This window comes from Penicillium expansum (genome assembly GCF_000769745.1).
Source record: "Penicillium expansum strain MD-8 chromosome Unknown contig349, whole genome shotgun sequence".
Classification (NCBI taxonomy): Eukaryota; Fungi; Ascomycota; class Eurotiomycetes; order Eurotiales; family Aspergillaceae; genus Penicillium; species Penicillium expansum.
The window spans coordinates 241,824-265,698 of record NW_015971314.1 but is presented as its reverse complement, the minus strand read 5'-3'; the positions used below and the strand labels follow the sequence as shown (position 1 = coordinate 265,698).

At 45.9% G+C, this 23,875-nt stretch overlaps 7 protein-coding genes across 7 annotated transcripts; 5 read left to right on the top strand and 2 right to left on the bottom strand.

The window, feature by feature from the left end:
• Positions 1 to 1,298: 1,298 nt before the first annotated feature.
• On the bottom strand, positions 1,299 to 3,889 carry PEX2_098690 (fungal specific transcription factor domain-containing protein; the record flags this gene model as incomplete). The annotated part of the gene is made up of 9 exons (XM_016747139.1): positions 1,299 to 1,758; positions 1,819 to 2,072; positions 2,138 to 2,440; positions 2,522 to 2,563; positions 2,620 to 2,780; positions 3,022 to 3,503; positions 3,583 to 3,710; positions 3,764 to 3,787; positions 3,845 to 3,889. 9 exons carry the CDS (start codon positions 3,887 to 3,889, stop codon positions 1,299 to 1,301), a joined length of 1,899 nt encoding a protein of 632 aa, XP_016598488.1.
• A 923-nt stretch (positions 3,890 to 4,812) lies between these two features.
• PEX2_098680 (DUF3176 domain-containing protein) lies at positions 4,813 to 6,612 on the top strand (the record flags this gene model as incomplete). Its single annotated transcript, XM_016747138.1, has 1 exon — positions 4,813 to 6,612. One exon carries the CDS (start codon positions 4,813 to 4,815, stop codon positions 6,610 to 6,612), a length of 1,800 nt encoding a protein of 599 aa, XP_016598487.1.
• Positions 6,613 to 7,848: 1,236 nt separating this feature from the next.
• PEX2_098670 (Amino acid/polyamine transporter I) lies at positions 7,849 to 9,666 on the bottom strand (the record flags this gene model as incomplete). Its single annotated transcript, XM_016747137.1, has 4 exons — positions 7,849 to 8,042; positions 8,096 to 8,670; positions 8,729 to 8,928; positions 9,046 to 9,666. 4 exons carry the CDS (start codon positions 9,664 to 9,666, stop codon positions 7,849 to 7,851), a joined length of 1,590 nt encoding a protein of 529 aa, XP_016598486.1.
• A 2,319-nt stretch (positions 9,667 to 11,985) lies between these two features.
• Positions 11,986 to 13,821, top strand: PEX2_098660 (cytochrome P450; the record flags this gene model as incomplete). The annotated part of the gene is made up of 6 exons (XM_016747136.1): positions 11,986 to 12,238; positions 12,293 to 12,381; positions 12,445 to 12,490; positions 12,608 to 12,676; positions 12,733 to 13,335; positions 13,382 to 13,821. 6 exons carry the CDS (start codon positions 11,986 to 11,988, stop codon positions 13,819 to 13,821), a joined length of 1,500 nt encoding a protein of 499 aa, XP_016598485.1.
• A 2,330-nt stretch (positions 13,822 to 16,151) lies between these two features.
• On the top strand, positions 16,152 to 17,765 carry PEX2_098650 (uncharacterized protein; the record flags this gene model as incomplete). The annotated part of the gene is made up of 1 exon (XM_016747135.1): positions 16,152 to 17,765. The coding sequence occupies one exon, from the start codon at positions 16,152 to 16,154 to the stop codon at positions 17,763 to 17,765; it is 1,614 nt and encodes a 537-aa protein (XP_016598484.1).
• A 3,208-nt stretch (positions 17,766 to 20,973) lies between these two features.
• On the top strand, positions 20,974 to 22,063 carry PEX2_098640 (Major facilitator superfamily domain, general substrate transporter; the record flags this gene model as incomplete). The annotated part of the gene is made up of 3 exons (XM_016747134.1): positions 20,974 to 21,369; positions 21,420 to 21,522; positions 21,579 to 22,063. 3 exons carry the CDS (start codon positions 20,974 to 20,976, stop codon positions 22,061 to 22,063), a joined length of 984 nt encoding a protein of 327 aa, XP_016598483.1.
• Positions 22,064 to 22,501: 438 nt separating this feature from the next.
• On the top strand, positions 22,502 to 23,716 carry PEX2_098630 (agmatine deiminase family protein; the record flags this gene model as incomplete). The annotated part of the gene is made up of 1 exon (XM_016747133.1): positions 22,502 to 23,716. The coding sequence occupies one exon, from the start codon at positions 22,502 to 22,504 to the stop codon at positions 23,714 to 23,716; it is 1,215 nt and encodes a 404-aa protein (XP_016598482.1).
• Between the last annotated feature and the right edge of the window lie 159 nt (positions 23,717 to 23,875).

Sequence of the window (23,875 nt, the reverse complement as noted above, 5' to 3'; positions counted from 1 at the left end):
CCTTGGCAACGGTCTTCCGGGGCTCTTAACGTCCGCTACGTTGAGTCAGCTCCAGATGTAATCCTTGCAATGGACTTTCTCGTCTACATGTATCTGAAAGCGACCAGTATCTGCGCTGCTATTCCAATCTAATTGAGGCGATCCAATCATGGTCCGCCTCCGATCGGAGTCAACATGGTTGGAACTGCATGTCAGTCTAAGAATATATTCAACTTGACAAACGGAGAACACGATGCGGGTTCCGCGGCCACCGCGTCCAGATCTTGCAGGATCGCAGGCTCTCGGCTTTCGTGGCTGTCCGCGGACACGGATTCTAGAAAGTTCATACCTATTTTGAAAAATAAGGTTAGTGCAGTGGACCTTTGTTAGCATGATTACTCCGTACTCCGTAATGCTGTCGCATTTAATGATGTATACATAGAACAGCCAATGAATTGCCAAATTTGCCATTTACATGTACAGACATTTGTGAATTAGGAAAATCTTGTCGTTGACAGAACATACCCGGCACTAGCTGATGAAACAGATCAAGCATATTACCCAAAGTGGAACATATAATTGCCGCTTCCTAATCGTTGCGTTCGCCGTCGGGGTCGGTTTCCAACTCCTGCCCAAACATTACATCCTCCGTGCACCCTTTTCCCCCAAACCTCCAACCAAACTTCATCATCAAATAGATCAGCACAACCTTGGTTTCATTCTTGGCAAAGAACCGCCCCGGGCAGGCGTGCTTGCCATGCCCAAAGACAAGCTGGTCTGGTAAGGACACAAATTGCGAGCGGTTCTACTGCCTCGCCTGCAACTGCAGGAATCAACAACCATAAGGGGTAGAGATGGAAGACATATGGATTCTTGAGCAGACATGGACATGCTATATGCCCGTGTCAATACCGAAACCTGTGGTCTCGACCCACTGCCGGTCGCCTCCCGGATCCTGCGGGTCCTACCTAGGTAGGTACGTGGTGGGGCGGGGCTATCTGAGATTGAGTGTGGGGCTAAAGGTTAATCTGGCGCCGCTATCACGTGTCCTTAGTAATACATGGCACACTGTGGCTGTGGCCAACACCAGATCTAGATTTTGAGATGACGCTAAGCCCGATTAACATCGATTACAGCTGAGGTCTTAGCCAGAAGAGCTCGAACCATGGGAACAGAAACTGCCATACGCTCTAACTCCCGGATACTTCTATAGCCCCTTCGACTCGCCATCCCCTTAAAGTCCCTCCATCTCCTATTTACCTGAGCTAGTCTTATGGAGAGAAAGGTGTCATTATATTCTTGAATGAAAAGCAAAGCTTCTAAAATGGCAAATCATTCCCATCCAATAACCCCATCATCTGCTGATTAAAAGAAAACCACCTCTCAAGCCAAGGGTCCTGCACCCAGTCACTTTCGTTACGCTCAATAGCCATAGTCAGGGAATCTTTCAACCCATTTTGATGCAGATTGGGACTAGAAATGTATGCCGTGTGTGGCTGCAGCCCCAGAGCACTCAACTGCGCATCTACTTCACTCCGAAGTTGTATCTGTTCTTCCTCCATTGCAGAAGACGGAGAACTAAGCTCGGTGTAACGTACTGCGACGTAATAAAATACCGAGAACAGGTGATGATGTTTTGCTATCGTTCTGGAATGCTGACAGGCGCATTCGATTGATTTGAGGAAGGTATGCATCTGGTAGAGATCTTCTTTGTCTCGTGTTTCGATGCAATGGCAGAATAGGATGATGAAAGGTGTGAATGGTGTGAAGAGAATTGTCCTGGCGATAGATGTGAGTATTAAGTATGGCTCTAGTGAATTATAGCTATATTAGGCGTACCAATTTACATATGCCGATAAGAGTAGCGGTGATTCCTGCATCCCAAATGCCCGGACAATGGTTTGGTGAGATTCTAGAGCACATCTAGCAGAGGTGATACACTCTGGGCCGAATGTTGTTCTAGAACTAGAGCCTGGTGGCATGGCTCGGTAGATGAGAGTTAGCATTGAAAGGCGCAGAACTTCGTCCGACGCAGCTATGAATTCAATCTGGCCCTTCTCGTCAATGTTGCTCGTTGATTGACCCCATAAATGCTGTATCAATATGCATTGATTAGTGGATATTCTAGATTGTCGAAGGAGGGATGAGTTGAACATACATTTTCATCGCGTGCCTCTGCATGATTTTCGTGAAGCTCCTGCGACAGTTCAAGGGCTCGATGTATCCGGACATTTTCAGATGCACCGAGCGCATTTGCTGAGTACAGCTGTTCATAAGTTCTCCCAGCCAAGCCGGCAAGTTTCACTAGTTGATAGAAGTATGCCATAACGTAAGTATTGGTCGTTTGGAGATTTTTCGATGAGGGCATGTCGATATCACGATCTAATATGATCGAAGAGCGGCCCAGTCGGACAGACAATGTTTTCTCGAAGAAGTAAATCATCCAGAAGAGGAATTGCTTCTAATTGGGTTCGTCAGACGTGTTTAAGCGCTTATGAAAACCAAGAGAATAACAGCATTGATATGCTGCATTCGCCAATACCCCAGCCAGTATTGGATTGGAGACGTGGATGGCATAGGTGACCTTGAGTTGCGATGTCAGCACATAGCTATCATATATATAGAGTATGCTGAAAGTACACCTAGACCAAGCGCAAGAGTCATGCCGTAACTAGGCTGGATATAAAGCGTCAACTTTGAAAGCGCAATTTCAATATTCTTTTGACACATTGAGCCTAAACTCATCTGTGCACCAGATTCTTCGACGTTAGTGTTTCGGATATCTGGATCGGATGCCAAAACTGAAAGCCACATTAGACCGAGTCTGCATACGGAAAAGGCACTAACTGACAAAGTAGCGCTACGTTCACAATAATGAAGTCTATATCAGAATAGTCCGGGGCAAAATAAACTTTCAAGCATAGGTCCGACAGAATTCGTGGACTAAGCAGGAAAGACAATCCTTGGAAAAGAAAATTTCTGTCAACTAGACACGAAGCGAAGCATTAGTATCTGCCAACGTATCCATCGCAGGAAGCATACCCTCTGACTTTCGCAAAAGTGCGACAGCGGCTTCTATAGGAGGCATTTGATACTCCTTCAAAGGGGCAGCTGCTGTCATGAGAGGAAATAAACGCCTTGACGAATAATGGCGCTCATTGAATGCAGTTCCAATATGGCGCAGCATGTCTAGTAGTGTTTGGACTTCCTGATTACTCCCGGTGGGTTGATTCGTGCCTACAACGGTACGTGCGAGATCAATAGCAAATGTAGATTGTGCCCTGAATGAAGACTGTCCTAGCATAGTATCATCCGTGTGTTCATCTGGCATCTTCCGGACGGGCCAGTCTGCAATTCGTGGACTGGCAGATGTGGTCTGTAATGGCTTAGGGCGAGAAACGACGCATGTTTCCGGGTGTTTGGAAGATGTATTGTTCGTCGCTCTCGCTGGATTCTCTAGCAGCGATTCGACAAGATGGTTCAATCGACTGAGCCGTTTACCGATCTGATCAATCTTTCCCTCGCTAATCAAAAGTCCATGAGCACAAACCACATTGTTTTCTTTGCAATTAAAGAAGCATACAATTGGGATGTTATCAAAACCCGGGACCGCTTTTCCCTCGTAGGACGATTAGATGCTTTGCAGTCTGATCTTGTGGATCGGCAATTTGAACAAGGAGACGTCCTGTCACAGCGGATCTAACACGGCTGAGGTGAATATCTATAGCTAGCTACATAGATATGTAGCTATTCAAACTTTAAAAAAGCATATAGATATTCTCACCTTTCGCTTCCGACATCGATCACACTGGGCAACGGGGGGTCAGTGGACTATTCATGGCTTGGCGGGTAATCTAGGGCTTACCGCTCGTCCCACGGAAATATCGTTTCCGGAAAGCTCTTCTGTCATATTGAAATGGAGTCGAAATGATAAAGCAGATCGGAAACATAAAAATAGGCTGCAGAATAAGGGCAAAATAAGAAAAATGAAGATAGCAAAGGGTTTTACGGGTCCCGCGGGTTCCGAAGTATCCTTCGCGTGGTGGAGTTCCGTTAAGCGTGCCAAGAATCTCTTGGCCTTTTGGTATGGTTCAAGATGAGAATGGAAATCCCATAAAAGAGCATGATTTTGGTAAAAAAAAATATATAGAAAAAGAAAAAGAACAAGCTGACTGGGTATTTTGGATTTCTCCCCTATTGGTTCTGACAAGTGATTGTGAAAGACATCCACGATGGGTACAGAACCCGAAAAAGTTGAAACGGTCATGAAAAACCAGGAATAAGAAGCAGGTGCATTTACCAGCTACATGGTACGTAAATCACAACCTTTCTTTAATGACATAAATTCTGACCTCAAACAGAGAATATTTCATTATGGCTCGACCACGGAGTATTCGGACGGCTCACGCAGCAACTTCAAGTCGAGAATATGTTTGCTTTTTCTCATGCAGCCAATAGTCAAAACGGCGAATGAGGAAGCTGTAAATTTTGAATACGAGCTGCATATGCATTCAAAATGCTATGCAAACATTTGAGGTGGCTTTGCACCCACAACAGACGGGCGCAGTACCTAGTAAATGTTGAGGCCCCTCATGGGCACTCCTTCATCTAACTCCTCTCTTCTTGTTCCTCTCTCCTTCTCTTTCTCTCTCCAAAAGTTTCTAGAAGAACGCGATATTCTCATTCTCCACTCCCCTGTGTCTCATCGGTAAAGATCCTAGAGACCCTTTGCAAGGTGCCTATCTCGAAGATTGACTGTGGTGAGGCACCTGATCAAACTTACCCACCACTGTTTTATCATACTGTGACCGGTCTCCGCAAGTGATTGCAACTATGAGCTCCCCCAGCGATGATGAACGGCACCAAACAACTATCGATCCCTCAAGATTATCATCCGACCACCTCTCTCCCTCTACAGCAGTGGTCCACCCAGAAACAGCCTCTATGGTGGCCGAAGAAGACCCGGCACAACGGGACCCAACACGATCATTCAAATCATTAAAATCAAAACCACACAGATGCGGATTCGACCTAGGTAATTCCTGGACATGGGAAATCGGTAGTGCGGGCCTCAGTGTAGTTGGTATCGCACTCCTTATTGGGTTTCTTATCAGTATTCACGGCAAACCATATGTGAATTGGCAATATACAGCCTCACCGAACACAATCATCTCTATTATTGCAGCCATCACCAAAGCCGCACTGCTCAATGCTGTTTCAGCCTGCCTGGGCCAGCTTAAATGGAGGGTATACGACAGATCAAGTTCCGCTCCCCTTGAGTACATGCAAACAATCGATGAGGCAAGCCGTGGATTGTGGGGCGCGCTTAAAGTTCTCTCGCGAGTGGCTTCGGGGTCGAAAATGGGCATTCTAACATTCTCGGGTGCCTCGTTGACCTTTCTGGCCGTCGCGGTTGACCCGTTCGCTCAACAAATTCTTAGCTTCCCTTCGAGGCAAGTACAGGCTTTGAATGAAACTGCTTTGATTCAATCTGCGTGTAACTATACAGCCGATTATCTTGGCGCCGATTATATGAGGATATCCGATCAACAAACAAGAGCCATCAACAGTGGGTTGTCACTTCCGGATACTGGCCTTCAGGCTCAATGCACCATGGAAAAGTGTTCTTATCCGACATTCGTTTCCTTGGGAATCTGCAGCAAGTGCGAAGATGTCACCGAGCGAACGACTCAGAAGTGTGTGGGGACTGTGCTGCCAAATGCCAATCGGACAGTTATAGATATGAACTGCACATATACAGCGCCCTATGAGTACAGTGTTACTCTATCCCTCAATGACATAAGCGATGGTGCTATATTTGATGGCAAGATCTTAAAAGAGCTTGGAGCGCACTTTTGGGCAATCTATTCAAGAATTCCGTCACCGATGGCAGACTTCGAGAAAGAGAGATACAAGATATTTGATATTGAAACACCAATTGTTTCGTTTATTTCAATTATTCAGCAGGAAATGATTCCCTATACAAGTCAGAACACAACAGCATGGCCCCCCAAACCTTCCTTCACTGAGTGTGTGATGTACTGGTGTGAAAAGGAGTATGCACCAAGTAATTTCTCTGCCACAAGCGATCCAACTCCCGTCTCCCGGGCTCAGAAACTTCAGATCGTTATACAGGACGAAGATTCTAACTGGATGAAGAATACTTTTAAGTTCGTGCCACCGCCAGATTTAACACCCTTGTCCAACAAGTCCTCAACCTACCATATTTCTCAATCCCTCTCCATGGATTTGGTATCACAGCTTGGATATCTGTTCAATGACACTAAATCTTTTTCTGCGTATCATATGATGGTGGCAAATAATCTAACGGATGTGGTCAAGTCTTTGTCCACTAGCCTTACCGACGCCATACGTTCTGCCGATGTGAGCAGCAGAATATCTGGAAAGGCGTTCAGGGCCGAAACCTATATTCATGTTAGATGGCCATGGATCATCCTTCCTCTCTTTGTTGTTTTGGCATCTACTATCCTACTTCTGGCCACTACAGTATCGACCAGGAATACTGTACTTTGGAAAAATTCATTGCTGCCTTTGTTGAGGAGCTACCTTGATGTCGAGCCCGAAGACAATTCTATTGCACTGCGGAGTGTTGATGAAGTGACTTGGAATTGAATCCCAATGAAGAACACGGAGACAATGGAGCATGAGAATGATTGAATACTCTCTGGAAGATCAATAAATTGGGTCGATTCGATATTGCATCATGATAGAACGAAATACAGATTTACACTATTTCTACCTCCATAACTTGTCCTCTTTTCAGTCGTGACATTTAGTCTTTGTGGACATGGGCTTTTCAAGACTCTACTGATACTGAACCTTTTGAGGATTTCATAGAAGAACTTATTCAGTACTATAATAGGTAGTAGGCCTTAATAACTCCTATAGGACTATACAAAATTCACTTTTTCGTTGGCCCATTAGATGCGAGTGAGAGGAATATTCAGATCGTCAATATTGGAACTTGCCAGGATACATAGGCCATGTATACTATAAGACAAAATTACCTCCCATTAGTCTATTAATCTGGTTCATGATTAGCCCGGGTTCTAGAGAGTCCGGAGAGTCTATCAGGAACCGCAGCTTGCCTAATTTCCTCCTTTCCTACTCTTCCTTTTTCTCTTTCCACGCCTTCATTTTTTGTTCTTCGGAGAAACACTCAGGCCATCTGTCACCATCGCCCCCGCAGCAATTTCGCATACAATTTCCCATACAAGCGTAAACTTGAATCATATTATTAGAGCTCTAGTTTAAAATCAACAAATATCCTTGACCTAGTCACTTCACTTGAAGCCTTTCCCTGACGCAAATCTGGCATTGCCATTTGCCACTCTCGACCATGTCCCATCCGAAATTTTTCTTCTACACTTGCGGTCTGAATCCGAGGCTCCTGGTGTCCCACCTGACTGCTAGGTATGAGGCCAATCATTGAAGCTGGCAAACTATATCGAAGAAGTCTTAATCAACATTTCAAACTTGAATGGTTCAGAAATTCTCAGTGTTACTTCCTAGGTAAAATGTGGGGATCAAAAAGGTAATTTGGTTGAGAGCCCGACCTGCGAATGATATCAGGGCTTACCTCCAAACACATATGTAGATTTATAGCGGACAGTATGTGCCAGAACAAAGGAAAAAGCAAGCGAGATGTGGACTGGTTTTAGAAGGAAAAAGAAATCAAATTTGCTTTTGTTTGGCAGGTCGGAGGTCCACAAGTTCCACCCATCCGCGTTCCGAGCTGGCCTCTCTGTCAAATGATAGTTGCGCTGGAGACTCTCAATTTTTGTTTTAAGCCTAGTTTGTATACAGTATAAAATCATGCAACTGACAACGAGTCTCGATAGAACATCATTAGGACTCCTTGGCATAAGCATCAACGCCCTCTGTGGGTGGACCAGCATAGTTTTTATGCCCCCAGACCCAGTACCATACTCCTGAGATAAGCACAATACCCATGAAGACGACAACTGCATAGTTCATAGTGTTGACAGTGACACTTTTGTTAGTCGGCATGCAGAACAAGGGAATAGCCAGTAGGGTCCACCCTAATAGACGAATGTTAGTGAGAGCCGAACAAGGAAAGGAACGAAAAACGAACCAACAGTAACGATATTGCAGAATGTACCCAGATGACCGAAATTGAAACCAGCGTGCTTGAGATCTTGGCGACGACGTAGAATCAGCGATACCGCCACAGGGCATCCGTAGCTCAGAGTCAGCAATATAATGCCCACACCAGAGAAGGCACTGAATGCCGCGCTGGATCCAAAATAAATCAATCCCAACAGAATTTCAATGATCATGCCCAGAAGCATAGCATTCAGTGGAATTTCTAGACGCCTGTTGACAACCTTCCACCATTTGGATCCAGGGATTGCGCCGTCGCGCGCAAACGCCCATGTGCATCGACTTGTGGCTGTCGCACAGCCAACACCACAGATAACTCCTAGTACTAGCAATGGGACGAGCAAGCAGAAGGCGCCGGCGGAACTGCCAGTGGCAGATTTCAAGGTCAGGGGCACCGGTTGGCCCGATGCAATCAGTTTATTCAAATCCGGCAGGACAAAACAGAGAGGAATCAACAGTGTCAAACCGGCGATAAAATTGATCACTATGGTTCCGACCATAGCCTTGGGTACTTGGACGGCGGGTTCGCGCACCTCCTCACACATTCTAGGTGGGTGATAATGGATTAATTCAAGACCATGAACGAACTGGGATAGAACCTTACGAAACGATCATCCCTGTGGCTGAGGTGGCCCATGAGGCCTGCAGGAGACCCACGCAAAACGACCAGCCCGTAGGCCAGCCGCTCAGCGGCTCGAAATGTGTGAATACCCAGTCGGCCGAGTGTCTACCTTCCTTGGCCAGAACCAGAGTACAGACCACAATAGCAATCACGCCGGCTATAGTCCAAAAGATGGCGAATTGCTATAAATCAGAAGAGTTAATCGGTGGGATGCGTATAGAAGGGGATGATGAGTAAAATAAAAGAGAGACAACGAAGTATCGAATGGTAGCTGCAAAAAGGATATTAGGGATAGGTACCTCTAGCCAGGGGAGCCATTTGTTACCGAAGGCAGGAATTGCATGGCACAAAAGAGTAATCGCCAGAAAAATTAAGAACACATGGTAAGCCTCAAAATGGTCACAGATACCGACCCCGGGTGACTTCTCGAAGACATTGAGACTAGCGACGAAAAATTGTGTGGTTGAGAAATTAACTGACAGTGTGATCATTATTTGGCCAGTCGTGTAGGCCCAGCCACAGATCCAGGAGAAGATGCGCCGACACCAGACAGGGGACAAGACGAAGGTCTGGTAGTAGACACCCCCGGCGGTGGGAAAGACCGAAGTGATCTCGGCTAGCGATACAGCTACGCAGAGAATGATCAGGCACACGGCCACCCAACCCCAAATGACATTAGCAGGACCTCCACCCGCCAAGGGGTATGTGAAGGTGGTTGACAGTCCGTAAGGTACGGAGGATAGGATGAAGCACATAAAAACGACATTCCAGGTAGAACGGTTGCGGGAGAGCTCTGGAGTGTATCCTAGGGTTTCGAGGGCGCAATCGGCATTGTATGTTCCAGGTCCGGATTTGTTTTTTTCGCTATCGGCTAGATCTTCTCGCGGAAGTTCGTGTTTGGGGGGTTGCAGATGGGACATGGTCGAGAGTGGCAAATGGCGAGGCCAGATTTGCGTTAGGGAAAGGCTTCAAGTGAAATGACCAAGTCCAAAATATTTGTTGATTTTGAATTGGCGCTCTGAGCAATTCTATGATTCAGGTTTGCACTTGCATGGGAAACTGTATGTGAAACTGTATTGGAAATTGCTGCGAGGTTGATGGTATATTTCTCTGGAGAACAAAAAATGAAGAACGAGTAATGAGGTAAAAGGAAAGAGAAGAAGAAAGAGGAAATAAAAGACAAAAAGAGGAAAATAGTCACTCAGCGGTTCCTTGGACTCTTAATATGTTCCAGAACCCGGGTGGATCATAAACCAGATCAAAACACTCATAGCACGAGAGATGCGGGATCGAGTTTGGAGCTAATACCCAGGCAATTTTGTCTCATAGTATACATAGGCTATATATCCTAGCAAGTTCCAATGTTGACGATATATATATTCTTGCTCGCATCTGATGGGCCAACGATTTTCTTTATCCTAGAAGTTCCTCTAGCATCTTCATATTGGATCAGAGGCATCTTTGAAATTAAAATTAAATTCAAGGGCTGAGGATAGGGGAAAGACTAGCCCTTGAGGGTAAAGAGGTGAGAACCAGATAGCCGAAGTATGGGTCGGACGGGGGCCGCGGACTGCGCGATAGTTTCTCGTGTGGCGGAACCTGCCAAAACACATGCCAAACAGGAAACAATCGATGCATAGATTAAAGGCTGAACGAGCAAACATCTAGAAAATCGTGAAAATCGTGAAACCGCGAAAATCATGACTGATATTTCAAATACTACTACTCCGTACGTTGTAGTCATTGCGTATTCCAGATTGTACTTAGGGCTACTCACCCTTCACTCCACTCTTTCTATTCCACGCATCGCTTGCAATAACACATGGGCCTTTGTCCCTCACACGGGGAAATTCCTTTTTTCTTCTGAAAAGTCTACCACACTTCTTCGCCCATGTTAATATACCACGGTCCAGCTAGCCCACATTGGTACAATTTATAACTCCCTAAGTGTCGCGTGTTGCAAGGATCCACAAAGGACCCTGGGAATCCGCGCCACAGTGCGCCACAGCCTCACAACTCCATGATCCAGGCTTGTCTCGGGCATCGGAGATCCGCTTTCTGTAAGCTTAGGTGTTCTGAGTTTTAATTAGGGTCCCGAGAATTCTATCGTGCCCTTGCCAAACATGTTATTCTAATAGCAGCGGGACAGAAATCTGCGTAGTAGAATTTTTGGTGTAGCTTGATCGCTCCATCGTGTCAACATATATAAAGCTAATTCTTTTCGATTATCTCTAAATAATAAAACAAGCCAGTGCGTAGTGATACAAGAAGGAACATTTTTATCCCGACAATTCAAAAATTCCTATGTACCGAAGTACAATATAGAGTAATTCCATTGGTGGGCGACGACTCGGGACTGCCTAGGTGGATCCCCCCCGCCACAATCTACCTAGGTATAAGGGATAGAACGAGCTTGGGACTTGCCTCAGCCTACCTACGTTGTAGGTAAAACTTCATGGTTTCATAAATTTGCCTGAGCGATGTGGCAGCGATGGATGAAATTTCTATAATGATTGACCAGAGTGCATGAATGAACCAAGTTTATCTCCATAATGGTACACAGGACGGAGCAAGGGCGCCTTATTTCTTGTCGACCAAGACCAATTTGCGATAAAAAATCTACCTTAATTAGCTAGGAGGCAGCCGAGGTAGCATGCACTAGTATGTGGCGCGAAATGACTATATTGTTTGATCGCAACGTGAATCCTGAGGCGGTATTATCTTTCGAGAGATAAACACACCATAGAAGTTATTAGTTAAACCTACTCGTGATAGCTGCTACCTATGAAATGGGATAGCAAGTAAACCTTAAACCTTAAGTACTCACTAGCTATCGTAAGAACCTTCAGGCATAAATACATAAAAGGTATCTGTCGAAAGCTATATTATAATGTATGACTAGGAACCCGAGTAGACTTCCGCAAAGCCTAACTTTGGGCCCAAGGTCCGGGCTCGAAACCCGACCCACAACGAGCTAGGGGTCAAACTTGGCAACGGGACCACGGAATTCTCGGGACGCGAAGACGAATTCAATGCACGGAGATTGCGGACTGCGCATCCCGGATACCCGAGAGAAGCTCAGGTTGTGTTAGTCTGGGTTCGTAACATTATGAGATGAGGAGCATGTTGATCTTCCTTTATGCATGTATATATATAGCTTTCAACTACTGTTCATTTTCGTTGTCTTCCGTCAACAACATTACAAGCTTCGACCTCTAACAAATCCAATATCTTCCACGATGATTTTTGAGCTATTGGTCAGCATCCTGCAGTCGACTGCTTTTCGTATTATCCTAGTTTCAGCTATAAGCACTCTTCTCTATGAGGCGGTTCGTGCACCACGGGTCTATCCTGGATTTTCTCTAGTCGGTGTCGACCTAAAGGATGGTTATTCCCGTGCGCTTTCCATGGCCCGGGAGCAGTGGTCCACCCATGGGAAGGAAATCCTCGATCAGGGCCTGCATCAGGCAAGTGTTCACACAATCGAGTTTTGTGACTGTTCTTAACGTTTCCACTAGTTTACGAGTTGCTTCCAGGTTTTCACAGATGTTGGACCAAAGTTTGTCCTGCCCAATGGATTTGCAGACGAGATACGTAACAATTCTGACTTTGATTTCGGTGCGGCTGTATCCGCTGTAAGTGACATGTCATTTGTTTAGGGATCTCCAATACCTGGGTATGTCTGACACTCTGATTAGGATTTCTTTGGGTCATACCCCGGGTTTGATCCTTTTGCCTTGGACAGTTCGTCTCAAGTCATAATAGACACTGTGAAAGGCAGGCTCACTCAGTCATTCAGTTAAGACTTCCCTCCAGTCCCCAACAAAAAATCAGTACTGAATTTATTTGTTCATGCTCTAGATCTCATCGTCGAGGAGCTAGCGGACGAGACTAACAAGGCTGTCGATGAACTCTTCGGCAATCCGGAGAGTAAGTGACTTTTGTCAGACTATGTCAATTATTGCCTAGGCTAATAAGCTTCACAGCTTGGACAGAGATTACATACAAACCAAAACTCCTCCACCTGATTTCTCGTATCTCGTCCCGCGTCTTCATCGGCCCAGAACTGTGCGCAAATGAGGATTGGATGAACATCAGCACAGAGTATGCCGTCGACTCATTCATCGCCGCCAGTGCCCTACGCCAGTGGTCATTCGCCCTCCGCCCGATTGTGCACTGGTTTCTACCCGAGTGTCGCAAGCTCAGAGCGAACCTCGCGCAGGCACGGAGAATTCTAAAACCCGTTATCCACAAACGCCGCAATGAAAATCGCCAGCACCGTGATGCTGGAAAAGCTCCATCCAAAGTGGCAGACACTATTGGCTGGATGGATGAGGCCGCTAAAGGGAAGCCCTATGATATAGAAGTCGCCCAGCTTGGCCTCTCGCTTGCTGCCATTCATACCACGACTGAGATGGTCAGCGGACTTATCGCCGACCTCTGTGCCCATGCTGAGTACTTTGAACCCCTGCGTGAAGAAATAGCCTCAGCTGTGACAGATAAGGGCTGGTCAAAGAAGGCATTGCAGGATTTAAAACTCATGGATAGTGCAATGAAGGAGTCACAGAGACACCACTTTGGCGATATTGGTAAGCATGCTTTCCTGGCTCATTGAGTACAATTATTTGCTAATAGAACGCCTGCCGGATGAAGCTGCAATGCATCGTATGGCTGTAAATTCAGTCACGCTCTCGGATGGTACCATAATTCCTAAAGGGACTAGGACAATGGTTGGCATCAACCAGATGCATGATGCAGGTCTATTTTCTGAGCTCAACGAATACAAGGGCAATCGATTTCTCAATATGCGTCAAAAGCCTGGACAAGAACATCGTTGGCAGTTTGTTTCGACTTCACCTGAGCACCTCGTCTTTGGTCACGGCAAGCACGCTTGCCCTGGACGATTTTTTGCAGCGAATGAAATCAAGGTTGTGTTAATTTTCCTGCTTATGAAATACGATTGGAAATTCACTGCTGAGGACTCTAAAGTCGATAAATCGGTTGGCCAGGGGACTGATACTGACCCGACTGCTAAAGCGATGATCAGGAAGAGGAAGCAAGGACTGGTGATGTGAGAACGTGGTAAAATGTGTAGTTCTTCTTTGCAAAGAACACATTGCAGCGCCTGCGGCTTTGTCCGGTCTGTACTCCTTAGGGTGAGCCCGTTAGAAGCAACAGAGGTATTTCCTATATCATCAGAGCTATTTAGTTTTCAGCATGCGGTTGACCTGGATGTTCAAGTGTCTTTTAGTGCAACGCCACATTTTCAAGTATACTAGCAAAAGGCTCTGATATACTAATACAGTACGCCAGTACATGGCAACATTCAAGTTCAGGCAAGACTCAATAGGGTTATTCCATGAATTTATGCTGGGATCATGTGACCCAGTTATCTATGACTAGGTAAAAAGCTTTCCTTTTTCTGTGTTTCTTCTTCCTTTACCTCTCCTTTTAGCTAAGAAATACCCTTCAGCCAAAAACTGAAGGGCTACTACAGAGAAAGGGATGAAAAACAGGCGAATCATAAAAGTATGAGATGGCCGAGGAAGCAGGAAAACTAAGCTAAGAGACAATGGGAGAAAGGGCTGAAAGGGCCATATGACCCAACCGAACATTCCAAACAGATATAGACTGTATTGTCCTATATCTTCTCCTGTTCCGCTATAAAGTTGTTATGAGATTAAGTTACTTGACATGATTATCATAGGCTAAATGTATCTCAACCCAACAGACTAAACCGGACAAGCATTCCACGTTCATTCAAAAGGCAAAACAAGTGCCCTTGTTTCTTCCCAGAGTAAAATTCAGACCCACACTGATTCTACAGGACTGAAAAAGCGTAAAAAAAGCGTAAAAAACGCGGTTTGGTTTTATGTAGTCAACCTTGAAACATCTGTAGTACATGTCAACTAATTCTCCGCACAACATATAGACATGCAGAACCCATTTTGGGCCACGTGATAAACGTATTTAACCGCGTCGATTATGTGTTCGTCAAAGCATTATAGTAATTGGCGCAGCATCGGGATCATCATGAAATTGCGAATGTATATGGTTGGGCCGGGCCCGGAAACTAATCGTAGCCAAGAGATTCCAATCAATAGTATCACTCGGAGTCTGTGGCCACCAATTCATCAAATTGTAAATCTCGCTGGACGAGATTGCGAATAATTTTTCAACCGAGATCTGTAGCGGCACTTATAAGTGGGCCTAGCATGTCTTTTGAACTTGTTGTTGATTCAAGGCCGGCGTTACGGACTCTGCGGGAACCGACAAACTCTAATTTATGGGTCCCATATTAACGAACTGGCTTTGATGCAGGCCTTTTGATCATATCTTAATATCACGTACTGAAAGGTTCGCTATTAGGAGTGGATGATTAGTTAGATCAGTATATTTATGTTGAAAGTTGAACCATGCATAGTAGTTTTTCCTGTCTTCTGTTCCTACAGATACAAGCCATCTACCTGTAGGTAATTGACCGAGTATATCCCTACGTTGCTCAGCTAGAACAATAGGTACGAAACACTTTAATTGTCCGTGAATTTGATATTTATACCACCAGCACCCTCCTCAGGCCACTATTTTCCTCCAATGACAATGGTGCTTTATAAATAGGTCCTATCTTATGGACGGACTGAAACAGATGCTCGTCTTGGAGATCGACGCAATAATGGGCTTATAAAACGGGTTCCGCGGCGAGCGACGATTGCATCCGGACTTTTGTTCCGGTGCGTGATTTGTCATCCTAGTTAATCACGATAATTGCCTGGGAATGATAATATCCTTGGAATAGTAAATGTCACTATTTCATGAAAAGCAGACCCCTAAATGCGAGGTCGCGGGGCTTAGATTACGGGCGGGTTCCGCGGGGCATGGTATTCAGGCAGAAGCATAAAGTTTAAGGGACTACACATCATTAACTCTATAGGAAGTGCCCCTGACGCCAAGAACTACATTTTAGTCTATACTACTCCGTAGACAAGTCATTGATACACACTCGGCACCTCCGGCTCATATTATTTCTGGTTTATAGAATTTCCTTGCTTGGCTCAGCTAATGCCCATAACCCCACTAGCGGAGGCTTGTACCCGGAGGTCATAAATTTGACGCACAATGATTTGTAGCTTTGTCTATCTAAATGAGTGCGCGATTCAGAATAATTGGCAGATCAAAGCATATGAGAAAGTATCTGCCTAATCAACCTTGATAGGGGCATTTGGTGACCAAGATGCCGTGTACCCGTGGACATCAGATCTACACTTTCTTTGCTTTCAAGTTGCAGCCAATTGAACTATGATCTTTTGACTTCACTATAACAATGTGTCCCACTTTACTTTCTGCTTCCAACGCCTTGACGCACTCCCATTCTTCGTCTGAGATCTTGCTGCTACAAACACCTATCATGATCACCACTCCCTTGGATCGTCGTGACAATCTGATACTTGCTCCGTTGACGATGAAAGAGAAGCGGTCACGGCGCGCACGCAAAGGAAATGCACTACATGTTCTTGTCACAAAATCTAAGAAGAAATCATTTCTGGATGAGATTGGAGATGTATTGATGGACGAGCTTTACGCTACTTCCCACCACAATGGCGTTTGTGTCATAGATCACCTACGGAGCAGCTTCGAAGCACCACCTGCAACGTCCTCTTGCCCAAGCTCAGCGAGTTGTTCCAGTACCCGCACGCTTGCCGAACGGGTCTCTAACTCTGTAACGAGTATGGATAGTCATAACTCTCTACAAGTCATTCACTCGGAAACACGAACACAAATTAGCTTTTCGAAATCGAACAAAGGGTTTTCTATCACAAAGAAGGAACATTACACCGACAAAGCGAATGTGTTCAGCCTCGACGATCTCAACGTATTGACCGACATCGAACGACTAGCTGCACACTACGGGCAAGTGGCACACATGGGCATCCTTGACCGCAGCTATCGATTCTTCATGAACAAATCCAGAACAGCAGGATTATGTTTTAAGATCGAAACCGGGGTCACAGTTGTGGTTGGAGATCCATTATGTGACACAGACATGATAGCAGAACTGCTATCAGAGTTCAGGACGTACCGACGACAACACCACTGGGGCATAGCATTTATGGGCGCAAGTGAGTCCTTCCTACGAGACTATGCCAAACCCAATGGCTGGACAGCTATTCGATTCGCAACAGAAAGAGTGCTCAACCCGCAAACAAACGACGTGCTACTCGAAATCAGCGGGAAGCGTATAACCACCCAGAATCGCCACTTGCTCAATTTAAACAAAGGCGGCATAACCCTCGGCATTTACGCACCCGCAATACACGGCACAAACACCCAGCTCCAAGCCGATCTTGTCGCTGTCTATGATGCTTGGCGCGCAGATCGTAACTCCGCCGTCAGCCCGCAAGCCTTTATAACCGTCTACGACCCTTTCGCTCTCCCCGGCCTAATGACATACGTATACACGTACTACGCAGACGGAACAATCAACGGCTTCGCAGCGCTACGCCGCTTAGGCTCAGGCGGATACCACATTGATCCGTGCGTCGCCGCCCCAGGGAGTGCAAAGGGTATTAGCGATCTCCTCCTGGTTGCAGCAATGGCGATGCTCCACTATGCTGGAGTATCTTACCTCGGCTTTGGCTTTGAGCCGATGTATGCCCTGACGCGCGAGGATATTGTCGGTATGCCATTTCCTTTCGGCTATCTCACTCGTCAAATTTATCGCCATGCTTTCCACCGTCTGCCAATTGGTGGAAAGAAGGCGTACCATATGAAATTCCGACCGGATCCAATTCAGGATTCGGGGCTTTATCTCGTTTTCCCGTCTAGTATACCTGGCCCGCGTCACTTACTTGCCATGACTCATATGGCCAATATAAGCTTGCGCAAGATGTTTTTGGCCGATCTTAGACGTTGGGTGTCGTGCGAAAGGCTGAAGGCTAAAATTGATGTGTTGCCAACTGATGAGAAGGTCGATTCCACTAAACCGAAAGCCAACCTTGCTGGTCATCCAAACGCTAAATAGTTGACAATGGGTGATCCTATGGCAGCCCACGAAATACCCGGATCAATCGCCCTCTCCCTGAACTGCAAAATATTTGTTACCCTTTCCCCTTCATTGATGTATTAACAAACTTGGACAATGTACATATCAAACTGGATTTTGTCCTTCTGTATGAAGCGCGTCAAATTAATAAACATTTTCGCCCTTTGGAGCTTTACATCTCAACCGGGCCTATGAGGCCACTAGAGGCAATCTCTAGTTGAATTTGACAATCCGTCGGCGTTATGGTCTTGCAACTAGAACGTGGGTGGGGACAAGCGATATTCACTCTGGTAAAACAAACTTCTGATCAGACCTATGGCTTGTCTTTCCCGCTCTGGACCGAGCTCGGTTAAAGTCTAGCGGTTCTTTGACTCTCACAAACCTCGCTTCAAATCAAGAAGATAATCTCCACATCATGAGGTTAGAAATCAACCAGCAATAGTATACTCGATACGAAAGTGGCTATTATTCGACTAATTTGTCCACCGAAAGGACCCGTAAGTAGAGCCATTCTCCAGGATCTATACATGATGCCAAATTGTGATTTTAGAGAGCTCTGAAGTGTATTCTAGGGGTTTGAGGGCGCAATCGGCATTGTATGTTCCAAGGAAATACAAGAAGCTAGTCATCTAATCCTGGAGAACAGGGGGAACATGGTCCTATGCCAAGCTCGCTTCATCAGAGGGGAAACCTTTTCGAAGTCAATTCCTCGCGTTCAATTTACCAGCGCGAGGCCTCCAGGTTTTACCACTCATTCAACAAACAAATTTCACTCATTGGGGCTGGCTGAGGTGCAAACAACTACATCATGGATGTAAGACACATCAAACCCATCCCAAACAGTGTGATAAATGTATCACTGGGGGCTGTGATAACCATGCCGCTGTTGAATTCGGAGGTTTCATTTCCCGCAGTTGCATTGTTCGATGTCGTGTTGGTGGATGAGAGACTCAAATTTCGCACTGCGGTGGCATTCATGTTGTAGCCACTTTTTGAATCCGTGGGGAACGGACTGGTGGAGTCGTATGTCGGAGTAAGATGTCCATACACACTCCTGACGGCACCCAGAACCTCATGGCCAGCAGAGCATTTCGCATCAGTGATAGGAACGGGCCAACCGGGTGAACACTTGGAGATTCAGCCGATAGACAGCGGACCGGGGTAGGTCTCATCAAGACGTAACTCAGCGGTATCAATTTCGTACAGTCGGAGTCGAAACAGATTCCCCCATCGACACACACGCATTGTTTCTCTGTCTGTATCCAAAATAACACTAATCCTTGTCGGGTTACTTTACAAACAACCCCTGCTTAGTCCTACAGTATTTCCGGAAATCGGTATCGCCCCTCAACTCTTTCATTGTCCCCGAACCCTAAATGCCAAGATACACTAGACCTTCTGAATCAGGAAATGTCGAAAGCTATGTTACAATACATGACTGGGAACCCGAGTATTCAACACCTCGGAAAATACATGGACCGCTATGATAGTGGGCCCCATACAAATTGCATATTAAGCTTAGTCAGTTATGCCCCAGCAAATTGTCAAATAGGGGATTCTTGTCATTTTAGTTAGTTAGAGTCATACACATCTGTCATTTTGAACATACATTGCTGTACCGGTGATTTCCGACAGGAAACAAAAATAGTAATTTTCCGTTTTTTATAAATACGGATACTTACGGAGTTATGTTACATACCATATGCTTATGTGTGTATGGCAGATACGAGTAGTTAGTACTCCGTACGGAGTACTATCCTAGCTAACATAGGGAGTACTAGATCAGGTAGGCAGAGCGTAGCGAGGATAGGACCTATACTTCTTTTTATTCACCTTCACTTTTATTTAATTATACTTCGCTGTATCAACTGTCATATGGTACCTCGAATATCCTTATCAAACTTATTATTTCAAACTTTAGGTCTATTATTTTTGCCACTTAAGCATTACACCCTAAGGACTATAGCCCCCAGTCACCTAGGAATTGTTGTATTCACTCATCCATATTGAAGTACGGCATCATTGAAAGACCAGACGACGCCATGGGCCGAAAATCTTGTAGTACGTGGGGTGGAGATAGAAGTTATGGTAACCATACTACGAGTTAGACTGTTCAATTAATCAATGTGCGCATGTTACAATCATTGAGCGTTAGGCTGTAATTTGTCGCCTGATTATACCATTCATATCCTATCCAATTCATTCTTGTACAGACATATCACGAAATATTCAAGGTCATCTACAAAATGAATCATAGTGTCCCAGAGATCAGCAGTGATCGGAGGATCTCCTTTGCAGCGTCTAGCGCAAAACCTGATTGCAGATGCAGCGACGGAGTACAATCGAACACCTCGCTTCTCTCAACGAGGATCTTTACCAAATTGCAACCGCTAACGCATATTGAATTTTGAACTGCATATAGAAAAAGCAAACATTAAGACGAACAAGCCCACCTATCCAACCTTTCGAGTCGAATCCTCCACTTCAACTTTCATCCTCAAACTGTCAAAAATATCAACTCAGCACGGTGGTTGAGCGGGGTCACTAAAAATGACTTGGTCGAAGCCATTTTTGAAGCTTCGCGACCAGCGACCGTGGTTGTTGCCGCTAAGGTCATCACAATCCTTCATAGTGACGACGATTTCTCTGTCAATGTTCACGGTATCCTCCCCGGTCCCCAGGATTTCAGACAAATTAAGCTCCAGCTGATCATATCCTCTATAGGATCTCTTTCTCTATGCTATGGTACAAAAGTTCTAGCCAAGACCTTCGATCCTTACCTGACCGCTGCAGATTGTCCCCGTCATGCCCCAGGCATTGGTTTCACGAGCTGGAGTAGCATTTGAAGATAGTACGACATATCTACGAAAATATGAAACTCATTTACTAATAGCTGTTTCTTTTGATAGGAGAGTATTGGAACAGCGTCCTCCTCATCTCTGAAGCTGTCGCGGCACTTACATGCTGTCCGATATTTGGATACATGCTAGACGTCTCTGGAACCCGCCAGGGCCCATATCTATCTGGACTCGTGCTATTATTTTCATCTATGGTCATTTTTACAGCTTCACACTCTGTGACATGGTATATCATTGCCAGAGTGCTCCAAGGCGCGGCAACGGCCATGGTTTCGGTAGCTGGTCTCTCAATTGTGACAGATGCAGTAGATAGAGCGAGTCTTGGACAAATGATTGGATATCTCGGCACCGCCATGACACTGGGCTTTATGTCTGGTCCACTACTGGGCGGACTGGTTTACGAAATTGGAGGGTTCTATGCCGTTTTTGGTATGGCTTTCGGAATTGTTGCTCTTGACTTCTTTCTTAGACTCGCCGTTGTCGAGAAGAGGATTGCTGAACGTTGGCTGTGCCTCACTGATGGCGAGCGGCCAAGTCAGGAGAATGGTTATATCCCCGAGCAGCCGCCATATGGAGCTCTGGAGACTATAACTAACAGCGGCCAGACTGCCACGGAAATCTCTAAGAGTACCTGTGCGCTGGGAAAGCTTTTAAAGCAGCCACGGATTCTTATTAGCCTCTGGGCAGTTATAGTCGGGGCTCTTGTGGTCTCAGCATTTGACGCGGTATGGAATTCAGTCTTTTATATTGGAATTGTACTGACACTCCTATATAGACACTCCCGGTATTTGTGGAGAACAAATTCCACTGGAATGTTCTAGGGGAAGGTCTGATATTCTTACCAGGTGCTGCAGCGGCCATTTTCCAACCCTTTTTCGGTACGCCGACATCATACCACCATGCCCTATTGCTTGATCCTGAACTGCTTTTCTAGGATCTTTATCTGACCGTTTTGGAACGAGAGTGATTACATTCGCAAGCTTTGCCATCCTAGCCCCGAGTCTGGTCTGTCTTCGTTTTGTTGAAGAAAACTCACCATCCCACATAGGTCTTCTTTGTGTGATTCTGGGTCTTATCGGAATATGCATCGACTTAAGTGAGCCAGCCTTGATAGTGGAGATGCAGCGTGTCTTGGATGACATGGAAGCTGGAGATCCCGGGGTCTTTGGGAGTAAAGGTGCTGTGGCTCAAGCTTTTAGTTTAGAGAATATGGCACATTTTGGCGGGCTGGCATTAGGACCTATGGTAGGTGGGTTTGTGGAGTTCAGATATGACTGGAAAATTATGACCCTTGGGCTGGGAGTTCTTTCTGCTGTTACTGCTATGCCTATGCTATGGCTTAGTGGTCCTATGGCAGAAGTCTCCTGGTCCGAGTCTGCCGATGAAGAGATGGAACGTGAACCTCTGCTGACAGAGTAGCATGCGTCAGACTGTATACAGTAGCACAAACGTGGTTTTTTTATTGCATTTATTTTTAATGCCACGAGAAGTCAGCTCGGGTAAATTTAGTATTCATTCGCATCACCACGGGTGTAGGTTAGCCATCAGGTCATGTGAGCATTTAGTACTGAGATAGAGACCTTTGGATATGTGTACTTCTTGAAACATCTCTTCAGCTTCCTCGTTCTCTACATGAATCCAAATATCATGCTATTTCTCGGTGATCGATTGGGGATATACCACTTCGTACCAAGAACGCAACTTGACAATTATGAGTAACGTTGAAGCAGTCATAGTTACACCAAGTAGATGATGTACGAAGAAACCGAGGACCAAGGCAACCGGATTGCATCTTTAAGAAGGAGAGAAACTCCAGCTTGAGATGAGAAGGACGATGATCCACTAATAACAATCAACATGATGCTTCTCGAGCGATTCCGCAAATTGCTGTCAACCCTCTATACTACCACACGCACCTGGCTCCAGCCTTCTCATATCAGCAGCTATGAAATCAAAGTTCAGCAAGGAAGCTACATCTTCCCAGCAGAGTCAGAGCCCCATGAAGCGACAATCATGGGGGTACCATCTCGATGTTCCCTACCCCCCGATCAGTATGATGCTGTGTGCAATGAATTAGCTCAACTAGCGGGAGCGATCACTGAGTTCGAACCAGTTCGACTGTACGTGAGGCCCGAAGAAATCCAATTGGCCGAGTCCCTAGCCAGAACTTTTGTGAAAGACGCATCTAGAATCTCTATTATCCCATGTCCAATCAACCACTGCTGGGTACGCGACACAGGTCCAGTCTATGTGCGCGACACGACAGGAGCATTCCCCAATCGACGCTTCGCAATCAATTTCCAGTTCAATGAATGGGGTGGGAAGAAACCCGAAGACGACGGAGTCTGCTGGGGCCAGCGATGGCCCTTGATGGATGAGAAGGCACTGCAGGAGAACACTGAATTTGCGCGGTGGGTAATCGAGCACGACCGTGAGCCCAGCCCCGTTACGCAGATCGAGACTTTGATACGCGCCGAGGGCGGCGGTCTCGTCACCGATGGCGAAGGAACCTTGCTCATCACGGAGAGTAGCGTTGTATGTGATATGCGCAACCCAGGGGTGTCCAAGGCCGAGATCGAGACAGAGTTGAAGCGGGTGCTAGGGATTGAAAAAGTGATATGGTTCCCTGGGCGGCGCAATGTTGACATTACCGACGTGCATATGGACGCTGAGGCGAGATTCGTGCGTCCTGGTGTCATCGCTTACTCAAAACCACACGCAATTGCGATTGATCTGTGGAAGGAGTTGTCTACAGAGATCCGAGAGATTCTAGACCATGAGACAGACGCTAAGGGTCGGCGCTTGCAGATCTACACCATTGAAGAACCTGACCCACGAGGCTTGGTGAAATCCGAGCACGAGGAACTAGCGGCAAGTTACGTGAACTTCTATTTCGTTAATGGAGGTTTGATCATCCCCAAATTTGGTGACGGAGAAAGGGATCAAAACGCTTTGGAAATGTTTCAAGCGTTGCTCCCTGAGCGGGTGATTCGGCAGGTGTATGCCAACGCCATCCCCCTTACTGGTGGGGTGCTTCACTGCGTCACGCAGCAGGTTCCTGCAATGAAGTGAGAACCAATGAGTCCAAGGACGTGGCATTGTGAAGGAGAACTTGACTTTCTCGTCAATTTAAAAATAAGTTCGGTCAAAAGCTTTGTCAACGTGCATAAACATTTTAGGTCTGGAAACCGACCAATTCTTACTCAGACATTGCACGGCATATATGCTATT